At 31.7% G+C, this 27,768-nt stretch overlaps 1 protein-coding gene across 1 annotated transcript in view; it reads right to left on the reverse strand.

Annotated features, from left to right (window-relative positions):
• DMD (dystrophin) overlaps positions 1 to 27,768 on the reverse strand; it is a 1,770,560-nt gene that overhangs the window by 1,245,168 nt on the left and 497,624 nt on the right. The window contains exons 36-39 of the mRNA XM_030807549.1: positions 20,088 to 20,210; positions 17,635 to 17,772; positions 14,822 to 14,974; positions 13,786 to 13,968 (exon numbers count right to left, since the gene is read on the reverse strand). Coding sequence (XP_030663409.1) covers positions 13,786 to 13,968; positions 14,822 to 14,974; positions 17,635 to 17,772; positions 20,088 to 20,210 — 597 coding nt within the window. The remainder of the gene's footprint in view (positions 1 to 13,785; positions 13,969 to 14,821; positions 14,975 to 17,634; positions 17,773 to 20,087; positions 20,211 to 27,768) is intronic.

The raw sequence follows: 27,768 nt of genomic DNA on the forward strand, positions 1-27,768 counted from the left end.
GTTTTAACTCTAAAAACTCATATTCACACAATCAATTTTAACTCCATTTTAGATCATGTATTTTGAAAAGGTAATTAACTGAGAACTTGGATATATCTGTTCCTCCCCACAATCTCCTTGAATACAGATTTAATTTGCTTATTTTGTATCCAGACAAATAATTTTTTAAATACTAATTAACTAAAATGATGAACGTTAGTCTTTTGTCAATCACAAATAATTATGTTAATTATTAGTCATTATGATTATTGGGAAATGAAGAATGTGAAAAAAGCATGCATAATAACGTTAACGCATTGTATTTGTTAAGTTTTTGATCTCGATGCATTCTTTCCAACTATGAAAAGGACAGAAAATGTAATACTTCTGTTTTGAAGTAATTAATTTTTGCATTCCAAATATCATCAAGAATTGATACTGAGTTCTTTATATCACCAAAACAAACAAAAATAGATTCAAATCCAGAGGATGAAAATATTTATATACAAGAAAATTCCATTTTGGTACCTTTATTATTTGTAAGTGTTAATGTTGAATAATATTAGACAAATGTTGTGATACCCTAATTCTACTCTTTTTGTGTATTTTTTCTTGTTTTTGCTCCTCACATGTGACAAAATAAATTCAAGAATGTTATTCCAGTGGATAATTGTTATGGGGCCAGTACTGCTTGCCCAACAGGCCATACAAATAGGAGATGATAGTTTTCATGCTTCCTCTTCCTCATTCTGAAACTTCAAGCAACCAATATAGAAACTTAGCAGGAATGGTATTCCTTCATGTAAATAAGTTTATCTAAGTCGGTGGTTTACGGACATTGTATTTTATCGGTCAATAACAATATTATAAAAAAGACTATTAGGGAACATCACAAAAGCTCTGCACTTTACTTTTTCTAGTAAAGGACATTGCAACAAAATGAGAAGAAAAAGAAAGACCATTTTAATACCTCCAAAACTGCTGAACCCCATAATTTTGAAAGAAAGGACAATTCTTGCATTAAAAAACTTTGATTTATGAAAAGCTAAAAAAAATTGCTCTTTTTTTTCTTTTCCTAATGGACCATTGAAAACTTCTGGACCATGGCAGACTGGCATTAGGATGCTACTGACATAAAAATACAGAACAACCAACTCTGAAACTGCAGGGATATCCACAGGAAGATGTTATACATTCATTCATTCGTTCCACATGATTTCATTAAATACCTGCTCTGTGATAGACTCTATGTCTTGGGGAAATAGTGATTAACAAGACAGAATAGGCTCCTGTCTTCATCAAGCCTACATTCTAATGATAGCAAAGAAATTATAAACAAGTAAACATACAAAGATAACATTTTCAGATTGCAGTAAATATTACAAGGGAAATGTCTAGCTGATGTTCTAGAGCATGATGATAAGGATAGAATGGATGTTGTGAACGACGTAAAATAGGTTGTTGAAGGCAGGCCACCTGTGGAGATAATGTTCACTCTGCATCCTACAATGTGATGGGAGACCAGCACGGAAATATACAGAAATAGAGGCCCAAGTCAAAGGAAACATAATTGCAATGACCTGAGGTAGAAGACATCTTGGCAAGTTTAAATAAGAGGAGGGCTTTGTAGCAGTTTAAAGAGATCATTTCCCATTAGGGAGGCCAATAAATGAAGAGGACTAGATCTCTCAATTGTCCACATATGAAATACTCGAGTGTATCTATGAAGCAAGAAATGAAAATATAGTGACTGATATTATTCATGTCTTATGTGTGTTTATGATTGTCTAGATACTAATCACTTAACACATTTTGAGCTTTATACAGGCCATAGATGGAGTTATACGTTACAGATAACTCTATTTGTTAGGTAATTCATTTATTTTTCATCACCCAGATATTCCATTAAATAAGAAAGCACTAATTATTATGGAAAATTATGGATCTTCTAGAACTTTCCCCAGTTAATTTATTCTGGCAAGAAGTGCCCATGCACTGACATCGAGAAAAAGTTAACAATGCCTCCAAATTATCTAAACATCTTAAGTTTGTACAGATATGGGCACTTGGATTATATTTAATCCATGCATCTTTCATCCATGGATTAGTCACCACTAAATATAGCTTTCCTCTGTTTTACATGTGTTAAAATAGCTATTTAGGAATTTTAAAAACTGCTCATGTTATAGCATATGGTGCTAAATTTGAGAATGCAATCAATTCGGACTTCCATTTGGTTCTCTTGGCTGTTACTAAATGGGTGCTAAACTATACTCAAAAGATTAAAAAAAGGGTAAAACTGATAGAATGTTTTTAAGCAAATTTATGTTATATAATAATGGCTATGTGAATTTGTATTATTCATAAAACTAAATTTTAAACATACTTTAATAGTTCAAAAGCAACTGGATCATAAAGGAGGGCAGGAGAATTATCAGATAACTTAGCAAACTTGAAAATATTATAACCCTTTTTATTTTGTGAAAATCAAAGTGGAAAACAATATACACTTGAATTGATTTTATTCATCTGTTCTCAGAATATGTTCCATACAATGAGAGTCTTAAGTAATCACTGAAGAATCAGAATGATTCACAGATGGTGCAAGTGATTTAATTATTTTTAACCAGTTGTTCTGGACATGCTCAGAAGGATATTTCCAACCCCACTGCAGAAGCCATCTGAGCTCCCTTCCAGCTGGTGTTCCATATTTTCAAAGCAAATTTAGATTGGAGAAAATTACACTTTTTATTGTTGTGTTGCAAACGGAGGTCAAATTGCTGTGTATAAATTCTTGTTCTTTTTTTTCTTCATTGTATGAGTTATATTTATCAAATATCACGTCTTTTGTATGATTGCTATGGATTTGCCAATGTTATTTTACGTTTTGTGTTGTCTGGCACTTAGGAGGCACTAGATAAATGTTTATTCAATGAAAGAAATACCAATTCAGTGTATTCAAAATAAAACTTGAATTTATTTCTAGACTCACAGTAAGTGTATGGAGTTACCATTTAACTGCATCCTCACCATTATTGGGAGGTTCCCATTAAAAATGAACAAAAAAAGGAAGAAACCAATGTAATAAAACAATACCACGATCACTACCCCCACCACCAAAAAAACATCATCAACAAAACTCTGTGTTAATTCAATAAGTAAAACTACATCTTGATGCTGGAACCCTTGCCCCTAACTTTGTGGGATCTTAGGAAAGCTGCTTGACAAATTTTCATTTTTTAGGCTCTCATAAGGATAAGAGATACCGTTTGTAAAAATTTACTCTTGCATAATTCATAATGCGGAATGACTGTAATATCAGGCAAGAAACATAACTGGTATCTGTAATCATTTCCACTATGCTAAGAAAAGGGAATGTAATATGGACATCTCATTAATGTCCACATTCACAATGAGAAGTAAAAAACTGTTCCCAAATAGTTCTATCAAACGAAATAATTTTTCAAGGTTGTAGCATTCAAATGAAGATAATACTAATTTTAGTGAACCAAGTTACTTCATCTGATGCCAAAAATGAGTTATATTTATTTTATAAGTAACATTATATGATAGTAAAACTGCACATATCAACAATTCATCATTTAATTTTGTATTTATATCCAATAATTCTGAAAAATATATAAATAATAGATTTTGCCATCAATATTTCCTAAAGAATGTGCTAAATTTCCACTTGATAGAAAAATTTGACATAGTATATTACTAAGTTTTTTCTTATGCTTATTATTATATTTGACAACACATTGCATGATGACTGTAGTCTATTACTGTAACTTTAATTCAGAAGATAAGCAAATATAAAATTTTTCCTCTAACACAGCCATAATCTAACTATAAAATAATTGTGAATAGTGAGTGAGGCTTGACACATTTATTCTACTATTTTAATTTAACGTGCTACTTGAAGCCAGTCATTTGAGACAATATTCAAGAAGTAATATGTTGTATAAATCACGTATAAATGGTAAATTTGCTTAAACTTGCAAGAATATTAAATTTTAATTAACATCTTATTTTATACATAGTGATAGCTTTGGACTAGAGATATTCGGAAAACACAACATCCTATGTTCATATAGTTACTTACTACCCTTGATGAATTCAATTAATGTTCTTAAGCCTCAGTTTTCTATTTGGATTATTTGCTTTAACTTAATAGCTTATGTCTTTATTTTTCCCTCAATTATTCAAAAATTGTATACTTCTATCGATTTAATGATTACTATAAAATTCTTAACATGCACAAGAAATTTTGCAAGTTTTCATTCTAAGCACTAAGAGAATCTTAAAATTGCTTTATTCATTATTGATTAATTACTTATCTTATGAATTAAACAAATATATATTGTGTACCTAGCCACTGTTTTGGGTGTTGAGGACACAGCAGTGTGAAAAAAAGACAATTTTTTTGTTTTTTGCATTGTTGGGTTGGAGCTCTACTTCTAGGTAGGGAAATAAATACTCAAGAAGATAAAGAATGAAAATATTGAGAACTTTCCTGATCGTGCACTTTATTGAGAAAAATAAATGCGGAAAGCATGGATAAAAAGTGTGTGTGGCGGGGGGTGGGGGGGGTGTATGTGCACACATGAGAAAGATTGAGAAAAACGCTTTTGCGTAAAGAAGTTAAGGAAGAAATGAAAAGAGACACATGGATAAACGGGGGAGGTTTATTTTAGGCAGAGGTAGCACACAATGCAATGGGTGCATGTCAGATATATACAAACAGCAGCAAAGGGGTCAATGTAGGTGAAGCAGAGGTAAAATATTAAGAGATAAGGCCTGAGTTAAGAAGTGGGCCATCCAGGTCAGATACCCCTTGAAATTCATGAAGGGTTTTGGATTTCACTTAAAAATAGATGGGACTTCATTGAAGGGTTATGATCAGATTTAAAAATGATTTATATTTTTCAAATGTTGTCCCTGTTTATTGTGTAGAAATAGGCTAAAGAAAGCATGCGTAGATTTTTTTTCTCTGAAAATTTGAAAGAATGGTGCTTCCACTGCATTAGAGGGGAAAAGAATAATTTTGTTTTAATCAAGTCAAGAGGCTGGATGAAAACAGCAAGACATACATGGAATAAATAAAAATGGCAAGTGCCCAAGGACCGAGCACTGAGGCATTTCAGCATTAGAGTAGGTACTACCTATGGAAACCGAGAAACAATACATAGAAAGGTAGGAGGTAAACTGGATGAAAAACTTAACCACCTTCTCAAGTTTCATTGATGTCCAGCATTTTAGTTCTGTTTTTTAATAGACACTTTTATACACAGTAAATGTTTAAGACTTTTCCATTTTTTTTTACCATTTTCTTTGCACATCATTCTCTTTTGCAGCTTCAATCTTCCATCTTGAATCATTCTCCTGCTTAAAGACCAATCTTGACGTCCTCTATAAAGAATTTTATGCTAGTAAACAGTTTCTGTGGGTCTAAAAAGATCTTTATTTCAATGTTATTCCTGAACGAGAGTTTCTATCAATACACAATTCTAGGTTCCTATGTGGATGTTCTTTCACTGTTTTTGAAAATATTATTCTACCATCTTCTGGCTTCTATCATTGCTCTAAAATCAGGTACCATTTTAAGTGTCATTACTTTCGAAGGAAATATAGCAGTACTTATAATTATTTTTTTTTGATTCATCAGATTCATCATTTCATAGTGATGATCTATACTTATATATTTTTTTAAATCTGAGTATTGCGATTTCTATTAAGTTTTGAAAATCCTAAGTTATTATCTCTACAGATATTGACTTTTCTCCATTATGCGTAGGATTTATTTATTCGCCTTTACAGCTGAGGGAAGCCCTTGAAAGTTCTGAACTTAAGCAGGGGTTTTATTTTCACCTCTATATTACGTGTTGTTGAAGGTCACATATTTTGTCCTAAAAAGTCTTGAAAACTTCTTCCTAGCCATTAGGCTCTCAATCCAGGTTCAGTTTCACATAAGATGATGTGATCATTCATGGCACATAGAGGGAAGAGAGGTTCCACCATAGCCCAGCTGTGTATTTAAAACTTTTAAAAATTGAATTTTATTCAGAATTTCCATGCATTTGAAATGAGGGGTGAGGGATTAAGTCAGTCTGTCATCTTTCTGGAAGCTGATCCTCGCTGAACATGCCTCTACTTAAACAACCATTAAACTGATTATGCTACACAACTAGACACTAGAACAAAAAAATTCCGTACAAACAGTTATAACCATTATGATCATCAACAATCTAGAAAAACATAAAATATTAGCTGATTTCTTTTTTAATCCTTGTAATATGTTAATTACAAAATTCAGCTGAGAGGAGAAAAATTCTACAAACAGCTACATCCTGGTTCAAGATTTCCCTTAACAGCCATTATTAGTCTTTTATATTCACAACTCCATTTACTAAAGAACATTCTGTCTCTAAATAAGAAAATCATTTATCTTCCAAAATTCTCCAAGGATGTTCCACTGGCAGCTGAAAATCTTTGTTGTTATTTCAAGGCAAAGAAGAAAATCTATGTGGCAATTATGCAAAGAAAATATATTTCCCCTAATTTTATTCTCAAAATGAGTTGCTTTTATTACCTGATAGGAGACAATATAAAAACTGTGTAGCAGAGTATTAAATCTAGGCTCAGACATTATTTTACATAAGGTGGTGGCAAACAGCTCTGTTATTACTTTTCTTGTACGTCTCTGCTTAAATTTAAGGAAATCCCAAACAACAGAAGAAAGATACAGTGATATTCTTCCCATTTTTTTCTAAAGAATATTCTTTTTTCACCATCACTCAAACAAGAAACCTTTCATCAATCTGAAATGAAATTTCCCTTTTCTACTGCAACTGCCCAGATGTTAAAGCATATAGAATCTAACCCCTTCATAGAAAGTCATAATCTCATTAGCATATCAAACACACTAGAAAGTTATAGAGTAAGGAAAGTTTGCTTAATCTACTGTCTACCAAAATTGTTTAAACACTGAAACTTTTTCCTTTTTTATTAATAACTCCCACCATGTTTTGGAAAACAGTGAGTTCAAGTTTGCTGTCTTCCATTTCTCAGATGTGTCCTTGGACAAATCTCTTAACCTCATTTATGCTAATTTTTCTTACAGTAAAATGACAATGAAAATGATACTTGAGAGGGTCATTACTGTGATCAAACTAGATGCATGTGAAGACTCTTTGTGAATGTAAAATACTATTCAGATTCAAATAACTTTAAAAAGCTAGTGGAAGAATATTCACAATATATAGGTGTTTATTTTACAAATTTCTTCACTTAAGGACTATATTTTTTTTTCTTGAGGTGGAGTCTCACTCTGTTGACCAGGCTGTAGTGCAGTGGTGTGATCCCTGCTCACTGTAACCTCTACCTCCCAGGTTCAAGCAATTCTCATGCCTCAGCCTCTGAGAAGCTTGGATTACAAGCAACTGCCACCAAGCCTGGCTAATTTTATATATAAAACATATATATTATATATATAAAACATACATATATATAACATGTATATCTATATATGTGTATATATATATATATAACATAACATGTATATATATCATAACACGTATATATATCACGTATATACATATATATCACGTATATACATATATATCACATATATACATATATATCACGTATATACATATATATATATACCGTGTGTGTATATATATATACCGTGTGTGTATATATATATATATACCGTGTGTGTATATATATATATATATATATATATATATATATATATATATATACTTTTTTTATGTATATTTTTATTATATATTTATATATATATATATATATATATATTATATATATATATATCTTATATATATATATATATGTTAGCCAGGCTGATCTGGAACTCCTGACCTCAAGTGATCCGCCTACCATGGCCTCGCAAAGACCTGGGATTACAATTGTGAGCCACCATGCCCAGCCAAGGACTATTTTAAATAACACATTTATTGCGGCATTTAGTCTACAAACAAGGTTAATTTTCTATCAGCCTTTCAAGAGCATGTATATTTTGGAAATGTGTACTTTAATTTTCTTAAAATATCCTATTACAATTACTCTGCTGTAGGACAAGCTATCCATTGCAATACAATATTGTAACCCTCTTCATATTCACCTTTTACCACCTCACTGTAAGGTTCCACAAGCTTTGTCTTTCCTTAGCATGCCTACTTCTAGAAGTAACCGTAAGAGAAAATGATGTTCTGAACAGCAGTCTTAAACTCCCAATTTGCATACATACGTATATGGAATATAAAATATTTATAACAGAAAATGCTACATTACATAAAGAGATTATACCTCAAACTTCTACTAAATATTCATTGTTCCTAAATGAAAGGATATCTAAATAAGTTATAGCACCTATGCAAAATTCTAGGTGAAAAATATTCCATTAAAAAAATATGTTCAAAGGTACTGATATGGAAATGAAATTGGTTGTGTTCAGGTATGGAAAAGAAACCTTTAGGCCTCTATGTTAGCAGAATAGCAAAAAGGGAGATAAAGTGTGAGTAACAGAAGTGATAGCAAGGGGCTACATCACATAGCAGATCACAGGATATCATTTAAAGAGTAATGGGCAGGAGGGGCCTGATATGATCTCATTAACACCTTAGAAGGAGCTCCCTGCCTTCACCAGGAGAAATATGGTGTTAAGTGGGGAAAGACTGGAAGAAGAGGTTAGAGGTTGTTGAAGTAATCCAGATGACAGATAATAATCTTGTAGATTAGAAATTCCATAACAGATACTGAGGAGTGATTTGATGCATTTTGCAGGTATATCCAACAAGAGTTAAAATAATTTACATGGTAATGTAAGAGAAAAGAATCGTGAAGGATGTCTATGTTTCTGACTTAAGTAAATAATAGTGCAATTTAATAACATCTGGAGATGTTGGTAGATGCCAATAAATGTAGAAGGGGGTTGGATCATTTATTTTTCACTTGGCTATTGAATGTTTGAGGTGCTCATTAGGCATCCAAGGTAAGAGCTTGTTGGATATAAAATGTTAAACATCAAGATCAAATACTTGGTATTTGATGTCATAACATGTTCAGCTCAAGGGGAAATGTATTTAGAAAATGGACATTTCTTTTTCTTCACTGAGGTGGGCTTTTTTTGTGTTTTTTTCCTCCTCTTCTTGGAAAGGTCATGTATGCATACATATTTCAGAGGTTTAGCACTTTTTTGCTATCTAGAAACATTATAATTGGTAATAATTTATATAGAACACATTATGCACAAGCCTTAAATTTGTTGACATTATCTAGAATAAGTCTTATATTTATCTCCCTTTACATAGGATATGTAATACATAGGATATGTATTAAGGATATGTAATACATAGGATATGCAATAAGTCTTGTCTTTGTTTTATCTCTCTTTACATACGATCAGTCAAATACTGCATTCTCCTAGTATTCTGTGTTTTCCTTGGTGACACTGACCAAATTTTAGGATTATAAGCTTTTTTTTATAAATGTTCTTATTTACAGAAAAAACAATTTTATACAACTTTACATAGCTGTCTCCTTCCTTCTAGTTTCATTTTATTTTACACAAGTATATTGCTTAGTAATTATTTAATAAAAATCTATAGCCAAGAAATTCTTAGTTTTTGTGTAGGTGAAACTAACTGTATGTCTGAAAATATTTTGCCTTAATTCTTGAATCATATTTTACCGGGTATTTGAAAATGTGCCTAGCATTTTGAAGATATTATTCCACTGTCTTCTAAAATCTATTGTTGATGAAAAGTCTGCAGTCAATATTGTCACCCTGTAAATGTTCTTTTGTCTTTACTAACCTTTATGATACCTTTTTGGTTATTTATGCTCTGAGTTTCATTCAGAGCTAGCTGGTAGACTTGTTTTTATTTTTTCCACATTGGTTGACCTTCATTGAATTTGAGGATTCATTAAAATTTAAATTTATTCCATTTTATTAAATTTCATTAATATGAAATATTGTCTCTTACCCATAATCCCCATTTTTTCAACTTGAAACTTATTTCATGCAGATGTCTGAGCGATTAATTATATTTGCATTTCTAGACTTTGTTTTTTCAAATCTTCGTCTTCACTTTATATAATGGCCTATTCTTACTGGAAAAAAATCCATTAAATTTTTATTTTTGTACATTAAAAATTACTTAATATCCTTTGGTGATTATCCTCTTATCTCTATTTTCTTCAGGTATACATTCTCCTTTTAACATTTGGCACCTGAGAACATTGCTTATAATTTTTTTCCATAAGAATCATAATTTTAGCTTGTAAGTTTATCTTCCTTAGGAGTTTCACATGAGCCTTGGGGGTTGTAGTGGTATCTTCATTATATAACTTTGTGTTTGCAAATGCCTGGGCGCTCTGGGTTATTTTCCAAATGCTACAATGAAGCATAAAAAAGTAGAAACAATTGTCTACTGTGGAGTTTCCAGTGCCTTTAGGTAAAAGAATCCAGATAGAGATCTGTGGGGCTGTTTATGGAAAATCATGCCCTTTCTTGGCAGTCATCAGATTTGTGTGATATTTCCTGTGTTTATTCTGTGAATCTAGAGAAAAGTATCTGCTTATATATTATGGAATCGAATTTGAAATTTTCACTGAACGAGATATCTGTTCTTAACATTTTAAACAAATGGTGCATACTTAATTCTCTTAATGATTATGAAAATATTTTAAAAATTAAAGATTATGTCTATTTTCCAATGTTAATGTATATACAGAAAGGAAAAGAAGAAAACTTTCACGCATTGAGCCTACATAACGCAGCAGGTGTTTGATAAATATTACCTTCTTTAATCCTCAGAAACATCCTTATCTCCATTGTACAGATGAAGTAAATGAGACTCAGTTTATCCATGATCATACAGCACTCAAAGTCACTGGGATTCATATTCAAGGCTGTTTATCCAGGAGTTAATTTTACTAGACCAAACTGCTGTGATAATACATCCTATAGGAATATCCCTTTTCCTCAGTTTACAGTCCGTGCTTGGTCTTAACTAAGGAACCCAATTTCTAAACCAACAGTAAATATATTAGAAATGTTTGGAATTCTTAACTAAGGCAGGAGTTTTCTCATTGTGAATATCTGGTAAAATTTTTTACCTGCTTCCTCCCAGTCTCCTGACTCTTCATTATCATCTCCAGGTTTGCCCTGAGGACCACAATTTGCAGATACCCTCTACTATGCTTTGGTCTGCATTCCTGTGTGGCTGGGCGCTGCCTCATGATTGTTCCCACAAAGTCTCAATCCTTTTCTGACCTTTATTACTACCGTATATAGCTCTGACATGGACAGAGTCCCCTAAATGCCTTAATTTTACACTGGTTAGCACTTCTCTGAGTCTTTATTTGTGAAATAAGGAAAATTAATTTTTCATTTTAAACTCACTCAGCTCTCATATACTAAGCACTTTAAGAGTACCACTTACTATTTCAACTTGTTGCTGTAAAGACATGAAAGATGAACCTTAAGCCTAGAGTTTATATCTAGAAAAAACAAAAAGGGACAGTTAGGAAAAATAAAAATCAAACAATTAGAGAAGGAGAATATAGGGGGAGGTAAGAAATTCTGAAGCTATGGCATATGCTGCATCAGAGCCATTGTAAGTTTATATCAAATACTACTTTTCATTCAGCTGCTTACTGTGACTACCACAAATGACTCTAGTGCATAAGAATTGGGAAAGATAACTCTAATCAGTGGCCACAGAGAAATTAGTTTTAAAATGCACTGACAATTGGTAAAGTATAAAGATACGTCTTGAATATTTCTACATCCAACTGTCTATCTATCTACCTCCCAACCTATATACCTACTTATCATCCACTAATTGTCCTTCATTTCTAATTAAAATCCAATGCCAAACATAAGTGCAATATTAAATTGATTATTCTTCATACAGATTGTGATTACTTTATTATCATGGATAATTAAGAGTTAAGACAGAAATAGCCCCCTTCACATTCGGAATTTTGGATCTTTAATATATAAAATTTAAGAATAAATCGTTTATGAGGAAAATATATCCTAGAATTTTACTACAATTTTTAAAAAAATATATACTGGTTCACATATGCTTCCTTTATTTCACCAGTCATTACTACGTTGTACAAATATTTGTTGACAGCCTACTAGGAATAGGGACATAATGGCATTTTAAGTAAGTGGTTTATGGAGATTTTTGATCCTGTGCCTATTTAGCCATAAAGCATTAGCAACATGATTAGTTTGTAACGAATTTTAAACCTGCATATTGGGTGTGTCAAGACCTGGGGAAAATTGGAATGGAGAAATGAGTTAGTAGTCAGATAATTCAAAGCAAAGGACTTCCCCTTGAATGATCTATTAAATTGAGGTGAAATTATTTTACTAGAATTTTCTTTTTGATTGCCTTAATCTTTCGCTTCATTTTGCATCTGCAGACACAGGCTTGCTGGTTAGTGTAAGGTTATTTAGGACACATTACATTCATAACATCTAATATGAAGGATAATAGGCGGAAACATTCAGCCAGGTGGAATTAGACTTCATCTGCAATACAGTTTCACTATTTCTTGTATTCTTCCAATTGCTCAGAATATTCCCCTGCTATTAAACTTTAGGGTATTAGATTTAACAGAAAACGGTGTATTTATGAATTTTCTTGAAGTATTAAAAGAAGTCACAATAATATGCAACATACTTCCCTTATATGTTTATAAAATAAAGTTATGGTAATTGCCTTTGACATTTAAAAAATATACACCAAATTAAATGGAACTGACAATATCACAGAAGAAGTTCCCAAGAAGTCTCATGCATGGGCTGAACCCTATGCAGTTGTTATTTACATAGGGCAAAATGGTTGAGTATCTGTTTGATTCATATAATTCAGCCTAATTTAACTATAAAGACTTAGTTTCCAGACTTTGACATCCTGGTTTTGTTAGGAGTACTTTCTTCTATAATTACAGATGTCGATCATTCCTATTCATCTTACAAGCGTTAATAATAGGAACAAAAATGTACCTGTCAGATAACCTCTATGGTTTATACCTATTACAAATAAAGAAGTGAGACCAAGCTAACAATTCTGAATTGCCTTTTTAAAGAGAGAACCATACACTTTCCATTCAGTTGTTTGAAACAAGAGCAGTCACTCCTTTTTGTTTTGGCTGGTAACATTTCAGTAATAACATTATCTGATATTGTTCAATCTGCAATCAATTACCAACCATCTTACTAGGCATCCAGTTCTTTTATTATCATTGTAACCCATTAAGTACGTAAACCAGGTGTGAGGACTAAGTTATTATTCTTCAAGTCAATGAGATAATGGCTTATGCAGGTTGATGTAAGATGTACCACAAAATATTTATTATTTATCATGTATACATTAAGAAAGTAAAATCAGCATGGGATGATCTCAGGAAAGCAATACATATTTCTTGGATTAGACATTGAAGTAAAGTGAATGTATGATAAATTGACAAATTAACATTGCCAATGTTATGAAAAATGATGTAGCAAAAAAAATTAAGATGTATTTTCATTTTTGATACGGGGTTTTCCCTGTTATCTGTTAATTTCTTGTGTCTTTAATTGGCAAAATTAAGCACTAGTGTTACAGAAGCCCAAAGTGAGGCAAACTACTCACTTTCAGAATGTACATTAGAAGTTTAAAATTGCACCCAGATTTTTTGTCTCTTTTTTGTTAGTAGGCCTCTGTTAATAGAGTAGTAGTTGCAAACACATATGTGGGTTTGCCAGTAACAACTCACAATTTGTGCAAAGTTGAGTCTTCGAAACTGAGCAAATTTGCTCTCAATTTCCCGCCAGCGCTTGCTGAGCTGGATCTGAGTTGGCTCCACTGCCATTGCGGCCCCATCCTCAGACAAGCCCTCAGCTTGCCTACGCACTGCATTCAGCTCCTCTTTCTTCTTCTGCAATTCCCGATCAATTTCCTATTGAGCAAAACCAATACAGGGCCCAGGGCAGTTAGCTAACCACATCAACCGACTTGCGAGCAGCAAATACTTCTCTCAGAAATTTCAAAGGCTGTTGTCCCTTTATTGTCATCCTTTGAAATTTACAAATATGAAAGGCATCACTGTCATCCTCGCTCAGTAATCCAAACATTATTTCAGTTATCCTTTGAATGCTTGGTTTTAGATATTCTAATTAAGTAAATATTTAAATTAGTCTAACATTTTCTTCTAAATTCCTCTGGTGTCTTGGGATTTGAATCAATTTGGAGGGATAACTCATTATTTATTAGGGACCATCCATATAGAATATAATTTAGAGGGTAAGTGAGTAAGTTATTTATTTCCTTTTTAAAGGTTTGAGGAACTCAACAGAGAATGAAGCAAAATAAAAAGTGTAAAATAATAACAGAAAAAACATATTCAGACAATATGCAAGTAAATCTATAGAGATTTAACACTGATGTGTGAAGATGCTCTGATGAAATGAATGTGCTAACATGAGTAAGAAGTCGTCCATATACCGATAAGTCATTAGTTCATCTGGAACAAAGATACACAAAGTCAATTACAATTTTACCAGAAAACACATGACATTTCTTAAATCATTTTACATAGTCTAAAAGCAAAACATTTTATTCATTCAACATTACGTCAATTGAATAACACTTAATACAATACATTTACTGAAAACAACACACAATACAAGGAAATGCATCAAATCAAAGAGAACGTTAATAGAAACAAGCACATCAACATTTTAAATATCAGCTTCACAGGTTAATTAAACTGTATAATAAAATCTGGTATTGACATTCTAAAACAACATTACCTTTATTTTCCTTTCATCTCTGGGTTCAGGTAGGCTGGCTAATTTTTTTTCAATGTCATCCAAGCATTTCAGGAGATCATCAGCCTGCCTCTTGTACTGATACCACTGATGAGAAATTTCTAGAGCCTTTTTTCTTCTTTGAGACCTCAAATCCTGTTCATGGTGCAGACATTATTAAAATATCAATATATATGTATAGTGCACTTCTGGCTGCAGTTATTTATCAAAATAATTTGCGTTACTCATCTTTTTGTACAACTTAGGTTAAATTCATATTTAAATGCAAAATATACAAAGACGTAATTAAATTGTGTATTCATGAGGCAGGACCCATGTATAGGAAGCTAAGAAACCTGAATAACACACTTAAAGCATTTTCTCTTAGCATGTTCAAACGTGCTTAAAAATTTTGTCACATTTAATTGACTCTTAATGAGCTAATTGTTGTGTAGTTTATGTGAAAGAGTTTAATATACGAATACAATTGACTTAACTAGATACAAACCCACAAACCTACTGAGTTTGTATTTGACTTAAAATAGGTAAAATTCTAAAATGTGTATCTTTAGCCTTGGGGCTCATCAACAAAACTTTATGTACTCAACCAATAGACATTCATGTTTTTAGAAATGCCTACATAAGAGTTTCATAGGCCATTAATATTTTATGATTAGAAATATAAAGCCATTTTAGTAGTCCTCTAAACTGTTCCAAGCTGTATGTGTAGAAGTGTCACCACTGTTTGTATATTTGTGAACATAATAAAAAATTATATTAGACAAATGCTTCTCCTTCCAAGGCTTGCATAGCCAAATTTATCTTACTATATCCAATCATGCTCTAAATGCAAAACAATTAACTATCTGAAAAAAGAAAACAGCAAGTGCATGCTTTCAAATCAATGTGATAAGGCTAATTTAATAAATCAACAATGGGGGGAAATCAGTCATCATGCTCTTTACGAGCACACCCAATATCTTCTGTGATTAATAGAATTAGTCAAAATGCCATTTTATAATTCATGGGAACATAAGCTCTGCATGCAGCTTTCATTTCTACAGAAAGTAGCAATTAGGGTTTTATTCACAGGTTTAATTCGAGCTAAAAAATAATAAACATCAGAGAATTTCTAAAAATTCATTGCATTGGAAAGCTTTGACCTTGTCTAAAATATTTCATAAGGACCAGAATTGGAACTATTTGACAGGTTTAAAAAGTTATTGAATATGTTGGTATACATTGGTTTGGCGAGTAGGGTTCACGATTTTGATTAATCACTTATAGCCTATATTTGCAAGAATGAACTACATTTCATTATCCAGTTTGTTTAAAATTCGGAATTTAAAACTTGCTGTACTTTATGTTTCATGTTGAATTTTCAAACCTTCTGATGAGTCAGATCGAATGCTGCTTTTTTCAAAGGTAACAAGATACAGCCACGTGAATTAGAGTTGAGCCATGCCTTATTTGTGACATAACTCACATCCTTGCCAAGAGAAGGGGTTTGGTGGTCATAAATCTGAAACATCTTTCATTTCCTAAGCACAAAGTGATGTATAATATGTAAAATATTCAGAGATGTCATGTAGATTTCTTTAGAGGAATGCCAGATAACCATTAAACACTGCTATTCAGTAGGACACAAACCATCACACGACCAGTGTAGATAGTTCTGAAAGCTTGCTCACAGTTGGAAGGGTGTGAGTTACATAGCGTTCCGATTTTCTAGACACATTTTGGTGTGCTTTTGCACTCCCTCAAGGAAGAGGCCTTTTCTGTTTACTATATTTATCAGCAGTTACCTTCAGAACACCTGCTAGCCAATTAGACTTTCCTTGTGGATTCCTTGCAGGCACAATATTGTGTAATTACATTCTCAGCAGTGTTTATTTGGTTGACTATAGGAGGAAAGGTTTTATTCTCTTATTTGCATGTAGAAAGCAGACTCCATCTACCTACTAGGTGGATCCACCTTCATAACTACATAGCTCCAAAGAGTGATTTACAAGGAAAGCTCAGCAATTAACAGTATTAGAAAATCAGCCATGCATGCAAATAGTGATTATTGCAAAGCATATACAAAAAAAAAGTTTCTTTCACAAAACTTTCCCCATGTCTAGTCTCAAGAACTTCCTAGATATTATTATAGAAAAATTAAGTTTATCCTGCTCTTCCTGCACAATCCGGATGAGTCACGTGGGGACTTGAAGCCATACACTACACTGCTCAATATGAAAGTAGCAGTTCTTATTCAAGGACACTAAGATTATTTTTTAGGATTCCCATATAAATGAAATTTGACTTTTGTAGATAGTTGCAAAGAGTGACTTTCTTAAAGGCATAATAAAATTTTAAAAATAAATAAATGAAAAGAATCTAGGGCTTATTAAACAAGTATAAAATTACCAAAAAATTGGACCTAATGCAAGTAAAATCAATTAAGTAAAGAAAGCAGGAATAATGGATACATGTAGATCGGTTATTCTGGCAGTTAGGCAGGTTTTTTTCAATATAAAGTAGCTGATAAAAATAAAGCACATAAGAAAATTAAATGTGTAAGTACTATGAATGCATTTCCTTCGTTCAATTACTAGTTAGAAAACTATGTCTTTAAAAAGCCATAACTTTTAAGCAACACATCTTTCAAAATCAAATACCACTCAAAAATGTTAAATAAAGCACACACATTGCACAGAAAAAGTGAGTTTCTGATGACTAAGAGTCTTAAGAAGATTTTATTAATGCACATTATATTTTACCCTATATATTAAAAAAACCACAGGCAAGGTATATTATAATTTTAGCTCTAATACCTTGAGAGCATTATGTTTTGTCTGTAACAGCTGCTGTTTTATCTTTATTTCCTCTCGCTTTCTCTCATCTGTGATTCTTTGTTGTAAGTTGTCTCCTCTTTGCAACAATTCTTTTACAGTACCCTCATTGTCTTCATTCTGATTAAAAACAACAAGTACAGTCTTCATTTTGGTTTTTAAAAGGCTGTACATTGTTAAGAGATAATAAGACATGTTATTTAAACACACAAAAAAATCCAATTTAAAACTTTCATGGAATGTTATTATAAGATACTGTGCTCATAGCCTTTCTTTAACATTTTGTACTGTAGGTTTTAAAATAAATTTCCTCCCATCTAGTTGTAAAGAACACATTTTTAGGGGCACCTGTAGAAAGATGGGGGAGTGTGGTACTTCATCATGTCAGACAAGTCATGAGTTACTCTGAAAGTATTCTTTTGGCTTTTTTAGTGTAGTTGTAGAAATTAAAAAATTAAAGAAATGAGCTAATGTTATCATTTATAATGTTAACTGATCCATAAAGGAATACAGATGTGTATTTGTGACTGAGATAACAGCAAATCTGAAAATATTAACAACTACATGAAAATATTTTGTTTTAAATGTACACTAATTCCTAATAACTCCTGCTTCATTTCTGAAACCTAAATGCCCAATATTAATAGGAGAAATATCAGGATATTAATAAAAATCATGTGCTAAGTTACCATCAAATAATTTCTAAAATATGTCATATATGCATGTTAATTTTAAATACAATCAAATAATATTAAAACATGGATTGGAAAATGGATTTTAACATTTTCAATGGGTATTTTGTTCCTTCAGACTGCAAGAACAATATCTTAATTTTCTTTACTTAGAAATAAAATGTTCTGAATAAATGCTGGTCTAATATAGTCGCATACATGACCATGTGATTTTTCATCTTTAGTGTTCTTTAACTCAGAATGTGAAAACTTTATATCAAGTTGTCTCACATTGTAATGGTACTCAAGGTACACTGAAGACATAAGGAAAACAAATAATAAATGTCAAAAGTCACACGTATTTGTATGTGTGTATTACAATTCAAGGAATTAGATGTTATATATTTAAATCTATAATGCATAAACTTCAACTCACAACTGAGGACTTATTCATTTTGTATGGGGGAATGTGATTATTTTGGTCAGAGGCTGCTCAATCATCTAAAGAAATGTACAGCATAATATAGACACATTATATACTCATTATAATATAGACACATTATATACTTATAGTCTGTAAGAGACTTTAATTATTTTAAAATGTGTTGTAAAAGTCTGTAGCATTTTCTAGGGCTGAGGTAAAAAAAAAAAAATTAAAAAACCCACTCCACTTTCCCTATACCAGTTGAGGACTCTAGGGCAGAGTTGGGGTCAGCCCAAGAGGTAATCAGTACTTTTTTCATCTATCTTGGTGCCCTCTAGTTTCTTCTTTGACCTGAAGTAGAGATTGTTGTAACTCAGCAACTTGGAAAGCCTCTTCTGTCTTTCTTTCCACAAGCTGAGTTGGCAAGGCCACCAAACCCCATAAATGGGGAGTATTGACTGAGGCAGCTCCAGGAAGTGGGAACTAAGATTGGTGGAAATAGTTCTCCTATTGCTTTACACACTTATTACCTAAAATTTACATATTGTCTTCTGATGTCACTTTCAAGCATTGTCTGAGAAGGCTCTAGCACTTGTAATTGTAAAGGTTAAGAATGCCACAGAGGTGATGGCAGTGAAAGAGGGGAAAAAATTGTGAAAAGGAGGATGAGGAAAGAAAAAAAGTCAGTTAATAAGGATGTGATGTAAAAATATTCAAGCCAGAGAGAAATGTAGTAGATATTTTGAAATTAGTTGGGATTCAAGGAGAATATTCTGAGGTTGGGAAGAGCCCACATGGTCATATTTCTTCACTCCCATGAAATAAGCAGCATGAATTTATACACATTTTAGACATATAATGTACTAACTAATTAACTATTTGGTAAAACAACTTTGTGGGAAATTATAATAAATAATGTTCATATTATGCATTATTCTCTCTTCATTGAAATAAATGTTATACTATCAAAAACATTGCTGATACAAAATGTCAAAAATCTATGATAGTTGAGTATTTTATTAAATTTTTAGTTTATTTAATGATTTGACTCTTTTTTCCAATTACATTTTGCCCTTGATAAGTTCAAAAGTAGGACAGGTCAAAAGAAAATTGCTGGGCTATTTATTAGAAACCGTAAGTGCTCCTATATTACCATACCATAGTAATTCAGCATTTGTAATAAAAGGTCAAGAATATTCTGCATTTATAAAAATCATTAGAATCATAAAATGTGTAATATGTGTTCTGAACATTCAGTTGGAGACTTGAGTTATCTAAGTTCTTTCCAAATATTTATTTCAACTCCTAGTTCATTCACACTTTTATCACAACCAATTTACCATATCTTTATTGAAGTCTTCCTCTTTCAGATTCACCCCCTGCTGAATTTCAGCCTCCAGTGGTTCAAGCAATTTTTGTATATCTGAGTTAAACTGCTCCAATTCCTTCAAAGGAATGGAGGCCTAAAAAAAAAGATAGTGCTAATTTAAATCAAAATTACTTTTTATTAGAAACATAAACCAAAAGAAATACATTTATTCAACCTCCTGTTGCTAAACTAATCACATGCATTAGGTTTCCATATTATGTTTTATGAAGGGTTTTGAAATACAACTGGAAAAGTACCTGAGGTTGCAAATAAGGAGAAACATTTAACATCACCAGAGCTAAACACACATGCAAGATAGTACAATTCATCATTTGGTGATATCAACAACAGTCAATTTACAGATACATTTGAATGGGCTAATTTTTAATATTCTAAAGTCAAATTTGATCTTATTTTAAATATTCTGAAATAAATACATTTGGGTAAATACGTCTCATCAGAAATTCCCTCATTCATCAAATAACAACAGTAACCTCAGGTAGAAATGCAGAATTGTCATCTTATCCTTAGAAAACCTACCTGGCAATCTGCTCAGATGTTTTAAATGACATTTATAGCACAGCAAAATTGACAGGCGTGCTCTTCTAAGACAAACAATGCCATTAGCTTGCCTTAGGAACAGTTTTGTTGGTGATGCAAACAAATTCAAACGAATAAACCTAATATATTTCACATAAAGAATCTATGCTTTTCAACCTTGTAAACATCAGTTTCTTTACTTTTGAATTCATAATGACCGCAGTCTCAAAAAACTTTAAAATCTCTTGACTTTCTAAACAAAACCCTTGAAAAGGAGTGATAAGTGAAAAGACATGGAAAATCAAATATATATTCAAAAAAGTGGGCAAGGTTTAGTTATTAGATTAAAATTCTGTTAATAAAATACATTGATACTCTCTCGATCTTTATGCTATATTTCCTTCCATTAAAACACTAGAACATATTTTATATAGGATAGCTTTTGAAAACCCATAGATGACATACAGAAATCTGATTTTCTTTCAGAGCTAAAACTTTTTACTTTTGTAAAACCAATTCAGGAATGATCCCCATGTCTTCTGCCAGGACGATTACATTCATCGAGTTTGGTCCCCACCTACCCTTATCCAGTGACATTACCAGGCAGAGGTTGAATTTTTATTAGATGGCAACTTCTGGTGAACAATACGAATAAGTGTAGAAGAAAAACTATCTAAAGGTAATAATCTGTCACTACTGAAAAAGTGAATAATCAAATGCTATTCATGATGACATGATTCTCATATGCAACATGAATAACCACATATCCTCTAGGTACTTCTACACACCCTGAAAGGATTTATGAGATAATTTTAAGTGACCTATTACGGTACCAGTTTTTAAATCCTACTGATCATTTGCCATTTGAAATATCATAAGTTATTTGAACCAGTATAGATTGGTAGTGCTATAAACATGCTTAAAGTTTCAACGTCTGCATTATTAGCAATTACTGTACTTTAAAATCATACATTGTTTAGATGATGGTAAAAGTAAAAAGATTAACATCCCTTAGAATCATAAATATGCAATTATCAATTTGGTGATATTTTATGTTATTAAATGGTTGTTCACATTTGCTAATATTTAATGAAAGCAACTATGTTCCATGTGATTTTGTGAATACATAATGATAAATAATGTTTAAAATAACTTTTATTGTGTACTTGGATGTCAGAAGAACATAGGTCTATTTGCAGTCAGATTTACCTGTTTTATTCCAACTGCTTCTCCTCTAGCTCATCTCTCTATGAATTTAACTTCTATTAATTTAAGATACAATTTTCTACGAATTTAACAATTTTTTTATATCTTCCAAATCTTCACACTAAGCTGTTATCTCACTTTTGAATTCCCATTTAGACTCTCCAATAGCCAGCTGAATTTTCACTTGAAGTTTGACATTCGTAGTATGGAGTACATTCTCTTTCTCGCCAACTGCTTACAATACTAACTTCCCTAGTTCTGTTAATAGAAGACCATTTCTCTCAGTCGTTCAGGCGTAAAACGTAAGTCATGCTATTTTTGAACATCTCACTCTAATGTCTAATAAATATCAAGTAAGTGTCAAATGACTTGCTATGATCCACTTGCTTTGTATTCCCAGAGACTCTATCATTCCTGATCCTTACACAAAACTAAGGCAATAAGCTTTGAACAGATGTAAAATCTCTTTTCAGTCAAACCAGTTCCAGCCTGTGCCCAATGATCAGCTTACTATGTTTCAAAAACCTTTCTTTCATTATGCTATTTATTTGCTGAAGAACCTTCTGCATCTATTGAGTATAATTAGAATAAAGTCCAACCTCCAGCACAGTAGTCAAGGCTTCTCCTAATCTTGCCCCAAAGACTTGCCAGCCTTAAATGTTCCTAATATAGACCTTTTTCTGCAGGCCATTTGGTGATCTTCTGTTATGCCTCCTTCAATGCCCTTAGAATACTTTTCATCTTGTAGTGAAGAACATAAACTTCTGTATGAAAATGCATAGATTGAATCTGGGCTGTATCATTTACTAGCTGAGGGAACTTAGACAAGTTATTTATCCTTATTGAACCTCAGTTTCTTTATAACATGGAGATAAGATGAGTATCTACCTCATAGGGCTGTTACTAAGATCAAATATGTTAGAATGGTGTCTGGTATATAATAAAAGCTTAATAAATGTTGACTATTATTTACTCTCAAAGTTCTATGCGTCCATCCAATATAAATACATGCTCTATAAATCTTGGGTCTTATTTGTTTCCTCTCAAAATCCTAATCATCCACTGGCTCAATTCAAGCCCTTCCTCCTTTGAAATCTATGGTTTTAAAGGATAAAATAACTGCTTATTGATATAATGAGTCTTTATTTTACCATGGGATTTGATGAAATCATAACATTGTAATAGTGAACATGGAGGATTTTAGATTCCAGTTTGGTAGAGTTACATAATTCTGAAGAACAAAACTAATGATTAATTTATCTGTGGCAATATAGAAAGTGATATCAGAGCCTTGCATTTACTTTACAGTGTGGAGTTTTTTTTTTTTAATCAGGAATTATTTGGAGACAGAAAAGGCATACAACAGATACAGTCAGTGGGATGTGTTCCCTAGCCATCCTATGGAGCTGAGTTTCTCATGTTCAACCTACAGTCATTTCTGGTACATAGTAAATATTCATAAGTAAATATTTTCTGAAAAAATAAATGGACAAAAGACTAATAATTGAGAGCCAAAACAGACATTTCAAGGATCTTTTTTGGTGACATGGAATTTTAAATAACACAATTTCTATGTAGAAATTTCAAAAGACCTGACTGGTTAGCATTAAATGAGTATGTACATTAACTGCTGCCCAAATGCTAAGCAACATGATACCACCAGGTAAACACAAAAAAGGGGGAAGATGGAAAAAGAGCTTCGGGAGAGACTACCAAAAAATGAATAGCTAATTATTCAGCCAAGATAATGGAAACTTAGACTTCTTTAGTTCAACGTGTAGGGTCTAGATTTTCCAATAAAGGACTACCGTGCATTTTGTTAAAAAAAATTATGAAGATTAAGAATTTGAGTAGTTTTATTTTGTGTAGTTTCAAAGTGATTAACTAAAATCATTGGGCAGAAATTATTCGGAGCCTACATTTTAGTTTTATATAAGAACATCTGATTAGGATTGCAATTTTTTAAAAAACACTGATTTTAAAGTAATGCTAAACGTTTATAAGCAGAGACTAGATGAGGATGTATTCAGTCACATTTTAGGAACAAAATCCTTTTCACACGGACATTTTCTTAAAATTTTATAACCTTACTGTAAGTTCTTGTCTCTAAATTCAATTAGAACTTTTATAGTAGTGCAGCTCAATAGAAATATAACACAAGCCATATATGTAATTATAAATATTCTAGTTGCCATAGTAAAAAACAAAAAACAGATAAAATTAATTTTAATGATTTCACTGAGCTGTCAAAATTATCATATAAACTCATAATCAATATGAAAATATGTATATTTTACACTTTTTATATTCTCTTCAAAACCCAAACATATTTTACACTTATTTCTACATCTTAACTTGGAGTAGCCAAATTTCTAAAGCTCAGTGGCCACATGTGGTTCATAACCACCTTATTAGGCAGTATACAGCAATATTAACCATTATACTCATAACATTGTAAAGAACTAAGAGTTCATAATTACTTTGAATAAAATAGTGATGGTTTGTTTATAACTTGTGGTGAATTTAGATTATTCTTACGTCAGTCTTATTATCTTGCATTATGTGTTCTGAGTAAAATTTTCAGGCAGTCCTCGCGGTATAGGAAAAATTACGGGAGTGGGATTGACCTGTTATTTCAGGAGTTTCTATTCTCATTTATGTGTATCTCAGCTTGTGTTGCACTGCTTTCTTATAGACAGGAATATAATATTACTTAGCTTTCAAAGATATATACTTTGTCACTCTAAATGAATTTTCCATCCTTAAAGTTGGCAATATGTCTTATACTACTCTATTTTCCAGTGAAAATACTGCCTTTTTTTATACAGAAAAAGGTGCTTATTATATCAATCAGTAGTTTTAGAACTACCTATGTATTAATTTAATTAACCAGTGACCAATTTTATAACCAAAATAAGTTTATCAAACACATTATTTTAGCTATGTTATTGGCAGGATAGCACCAGCCATTTCACAGCCATATGATTAATAGTCTTTGCACACAAAGAGTTGAAAAAAATTCATTGCTTTTCTAAAGAGTTCACTAGTTCAGCATTAGGTTATGCCCATTCTAAAATAGAAAACACTTTCCCACCCAATTAAAATTTTACATGTCACTCCTTGGTCTTCACTGTCTTTGTAACTTGGAATTCTTATGCAACTTTATAAAGCAAATATATAATAAGAAAGCATTTATAATTTAAAAGCTCATTCTTGAGTCACCAAAGTATATCATGCCTTCTTTTCAATTCAGAATTATGATAAATTGTCTAAAGCAGTTGAAAGCAATGGCTGATAAACCACCTTAATTATTGGGTAAGTTACTTCTATTGACTTTAAAGGAAATAGATGACCACAAAAGAACTAGAATCACAATTAAATCACACAGTGTTAGACAGTGCACACAAAATAGGTTTTAGTTATATAGAAAATAATCAAACAAAAGTTATAGTATTGTATGAGAAAGTGTATACCAAGCATAAGTTTTGGACACTTTAATTTTTTACTTACCTTTTCATTTTAAGAGCTTTAGCATGACTGTGCAGTCATACAAAATACATATAAATTAGAACACAGGGAAGTATAATAAATGGGTAAATGGACACATAAAGAAGAGACAGAGAAACTGAGAAAGACAACACTTTGTTTTCCTTGAATTTTAATGTTTCAAATTGCTAACAACTATTAATTGTGCTTTGTTGGATTATTTAAGGATTAATGAAATTTAAGGCTTTGTTGAGGTTTTGGCATTAAAGCTGACTTTTATGACAAGTTAACAAAGAATAACAGAATGAAGAAAAGCAAGATCAATTACAAAGTGATTCATTGTAAATTGAAAGCATTCAAAATTACTCAGATACACTTTATTAGTTTTAAAATGTAAGCTTTCTTTGGTTAAATATTACTTTGGCATGCATAGATACACTAGCATAATAATGACTGTGTTTACACAGACAGCAAGTAAACATTTGTTAATCTGGACTATGGAATCTTAATAATCATGATAAATTACCACTATATTCAAATCACACTAAAACCTAAATTGAAAATAAATAATCCAAATGCTATAGATTTAAAATTGCTTCAAATCCATCAGTCTCCTTTTTCCATTCTGCGGCTTTGAAAATGTATGTATCATTACATTATTGATATAGAAAAATAAGAAGAATTCATGGAAACCAAGATGAAAAATTTCAAGGACAAGTAACAGCCTATAGTACAGAAAAGACAGACTACTGATATGATACGAAGAGTTATTTCACACCACTCTATCTGTAGAGGAAGAGAACTCACAAAAACAAATACGTGTATTGGAAAGATACTACATCTATGCTACAAGAAAGATTATTTAAAATATGGTTTATAAACTTATTTATTCTATTATTTTAAAGTTATTAGAGCAAACAAGAAAATGTAAGAAATATTATTTTTTAAATTAAATAAATTGACTCCAAATAGTGACATTTCATTGGTTGCATTCTTTTGAGACTAAGTAAAGTACTGGTTTACCTTTAACGCTTTGATGATAAAAATGTGAAAATGTGACTAATTTATGAGGCTAATTAGAGGATATTACTCAGATTTCAATTGATTTTGTATTGACGAGGTTAATTTCATGGTTACACATTTTAAAATTGGATGCAAAATATATTCATGGGTCAAGAATCTGCTGCCTACTGTCTACCTTTTATAGGCAAGTTTAACTTACAATATTTCTCTATTTCATGATTACATGAGTTTTTGGAGTAGGAAATGAATTAAAAGAGGAAAACATTTAACTCTAAAATATATGGGGGAGACAGATAAAAGTAAAAACATAACACTTTAAGCAATTTTGTATTTTAAACTTTCTTTGGATTTACTTAGGTAGTTTTCCAGTTTAATTTCTTGCATTCCCCCTTCCTTCTTCCATTTCTTCCTCCCTGCCACCTTTTGTTGTCATTTTTAAACAAAAAGTGTAACGAAATCACTGTATTTGAAGTGAAATTGGGTATGTTTACACTAACACATAGTAGACCAACAAAAAAATATTTGATGACATAAACAAAGGCAGTAAACTACGCTGAGTCAGCGTATTGAAGTGGCCAAAGCAATGGACTGAGATCTAGTATTTTCTAACCAGACTGTCTAACTATGAGAACTTGGTCAACTCACTGACACTCTCATAACCTCTTATAAATATCTGAAAGTCTCTGGTCCAAAGCAAAATTGCTTTTCAACTTCTGACACTGATCAGGGGATTCATTTTCCTTTATCAAAGGAGAACAATCAAGATTCACCAAATAGCTTTAATTATTTCAAATGTTATGCTAACAACACCCAGATAGTTTTATCAAATGACACTGCTCACCAAACTCAATTACACATCTACTTTAAAAATATTTTACATGGTTACCAAAGGGATTTATTAGCAAAGTTTCAATGGACTTAACCTTGTTACAGAGATAACCAATTACACATGTGGAAAAAATAGGCTAGCATAAAAATATGCTGTTAGGTTCATATTTTTCTTATTCATTTTAGTAAAATAAAATTTGCAGAGATTATATAGTTTGACTAGTGATCTGTTACTATTACCTGAAGATATTAGTTGTAAATATTACATATTTAATGCTCTACACATTATGCAATATTTACAAGTCTTCACTTCAGTTTTCATCTGTTTTTTATACCAAATTTTACTAAAAATGAATACTTATATACCTACAATGTTCCTACAAAAATTAAAAAAATTAAAATAATATATATACCAAGAATACTGTTACAATTAACAAACAATATTATTTTCCATCATAGAAGGTGTTAAGTTATAATATGATCAAAAAGAGACAGCAAAATATCAATACATTTGCATTGATAAATCTGACTACAGAAAATTAAGCTTTAATTAAAATTTTTCAATCCAA

Source organism: Nomascus leucogenys, chromosome X (assembly GCF_006542625.1).
Source record: "Nomascus leucogenys isolate Asia chromosome X, Asia_NLE_v1, whole genome shotgun sequence".
Lineage (NCBI taxonomy): Eukaryota > Metazoa > Chordata > Mammalia > Primates > Hylobatidae > Nomascus > Nomascus leucogenys.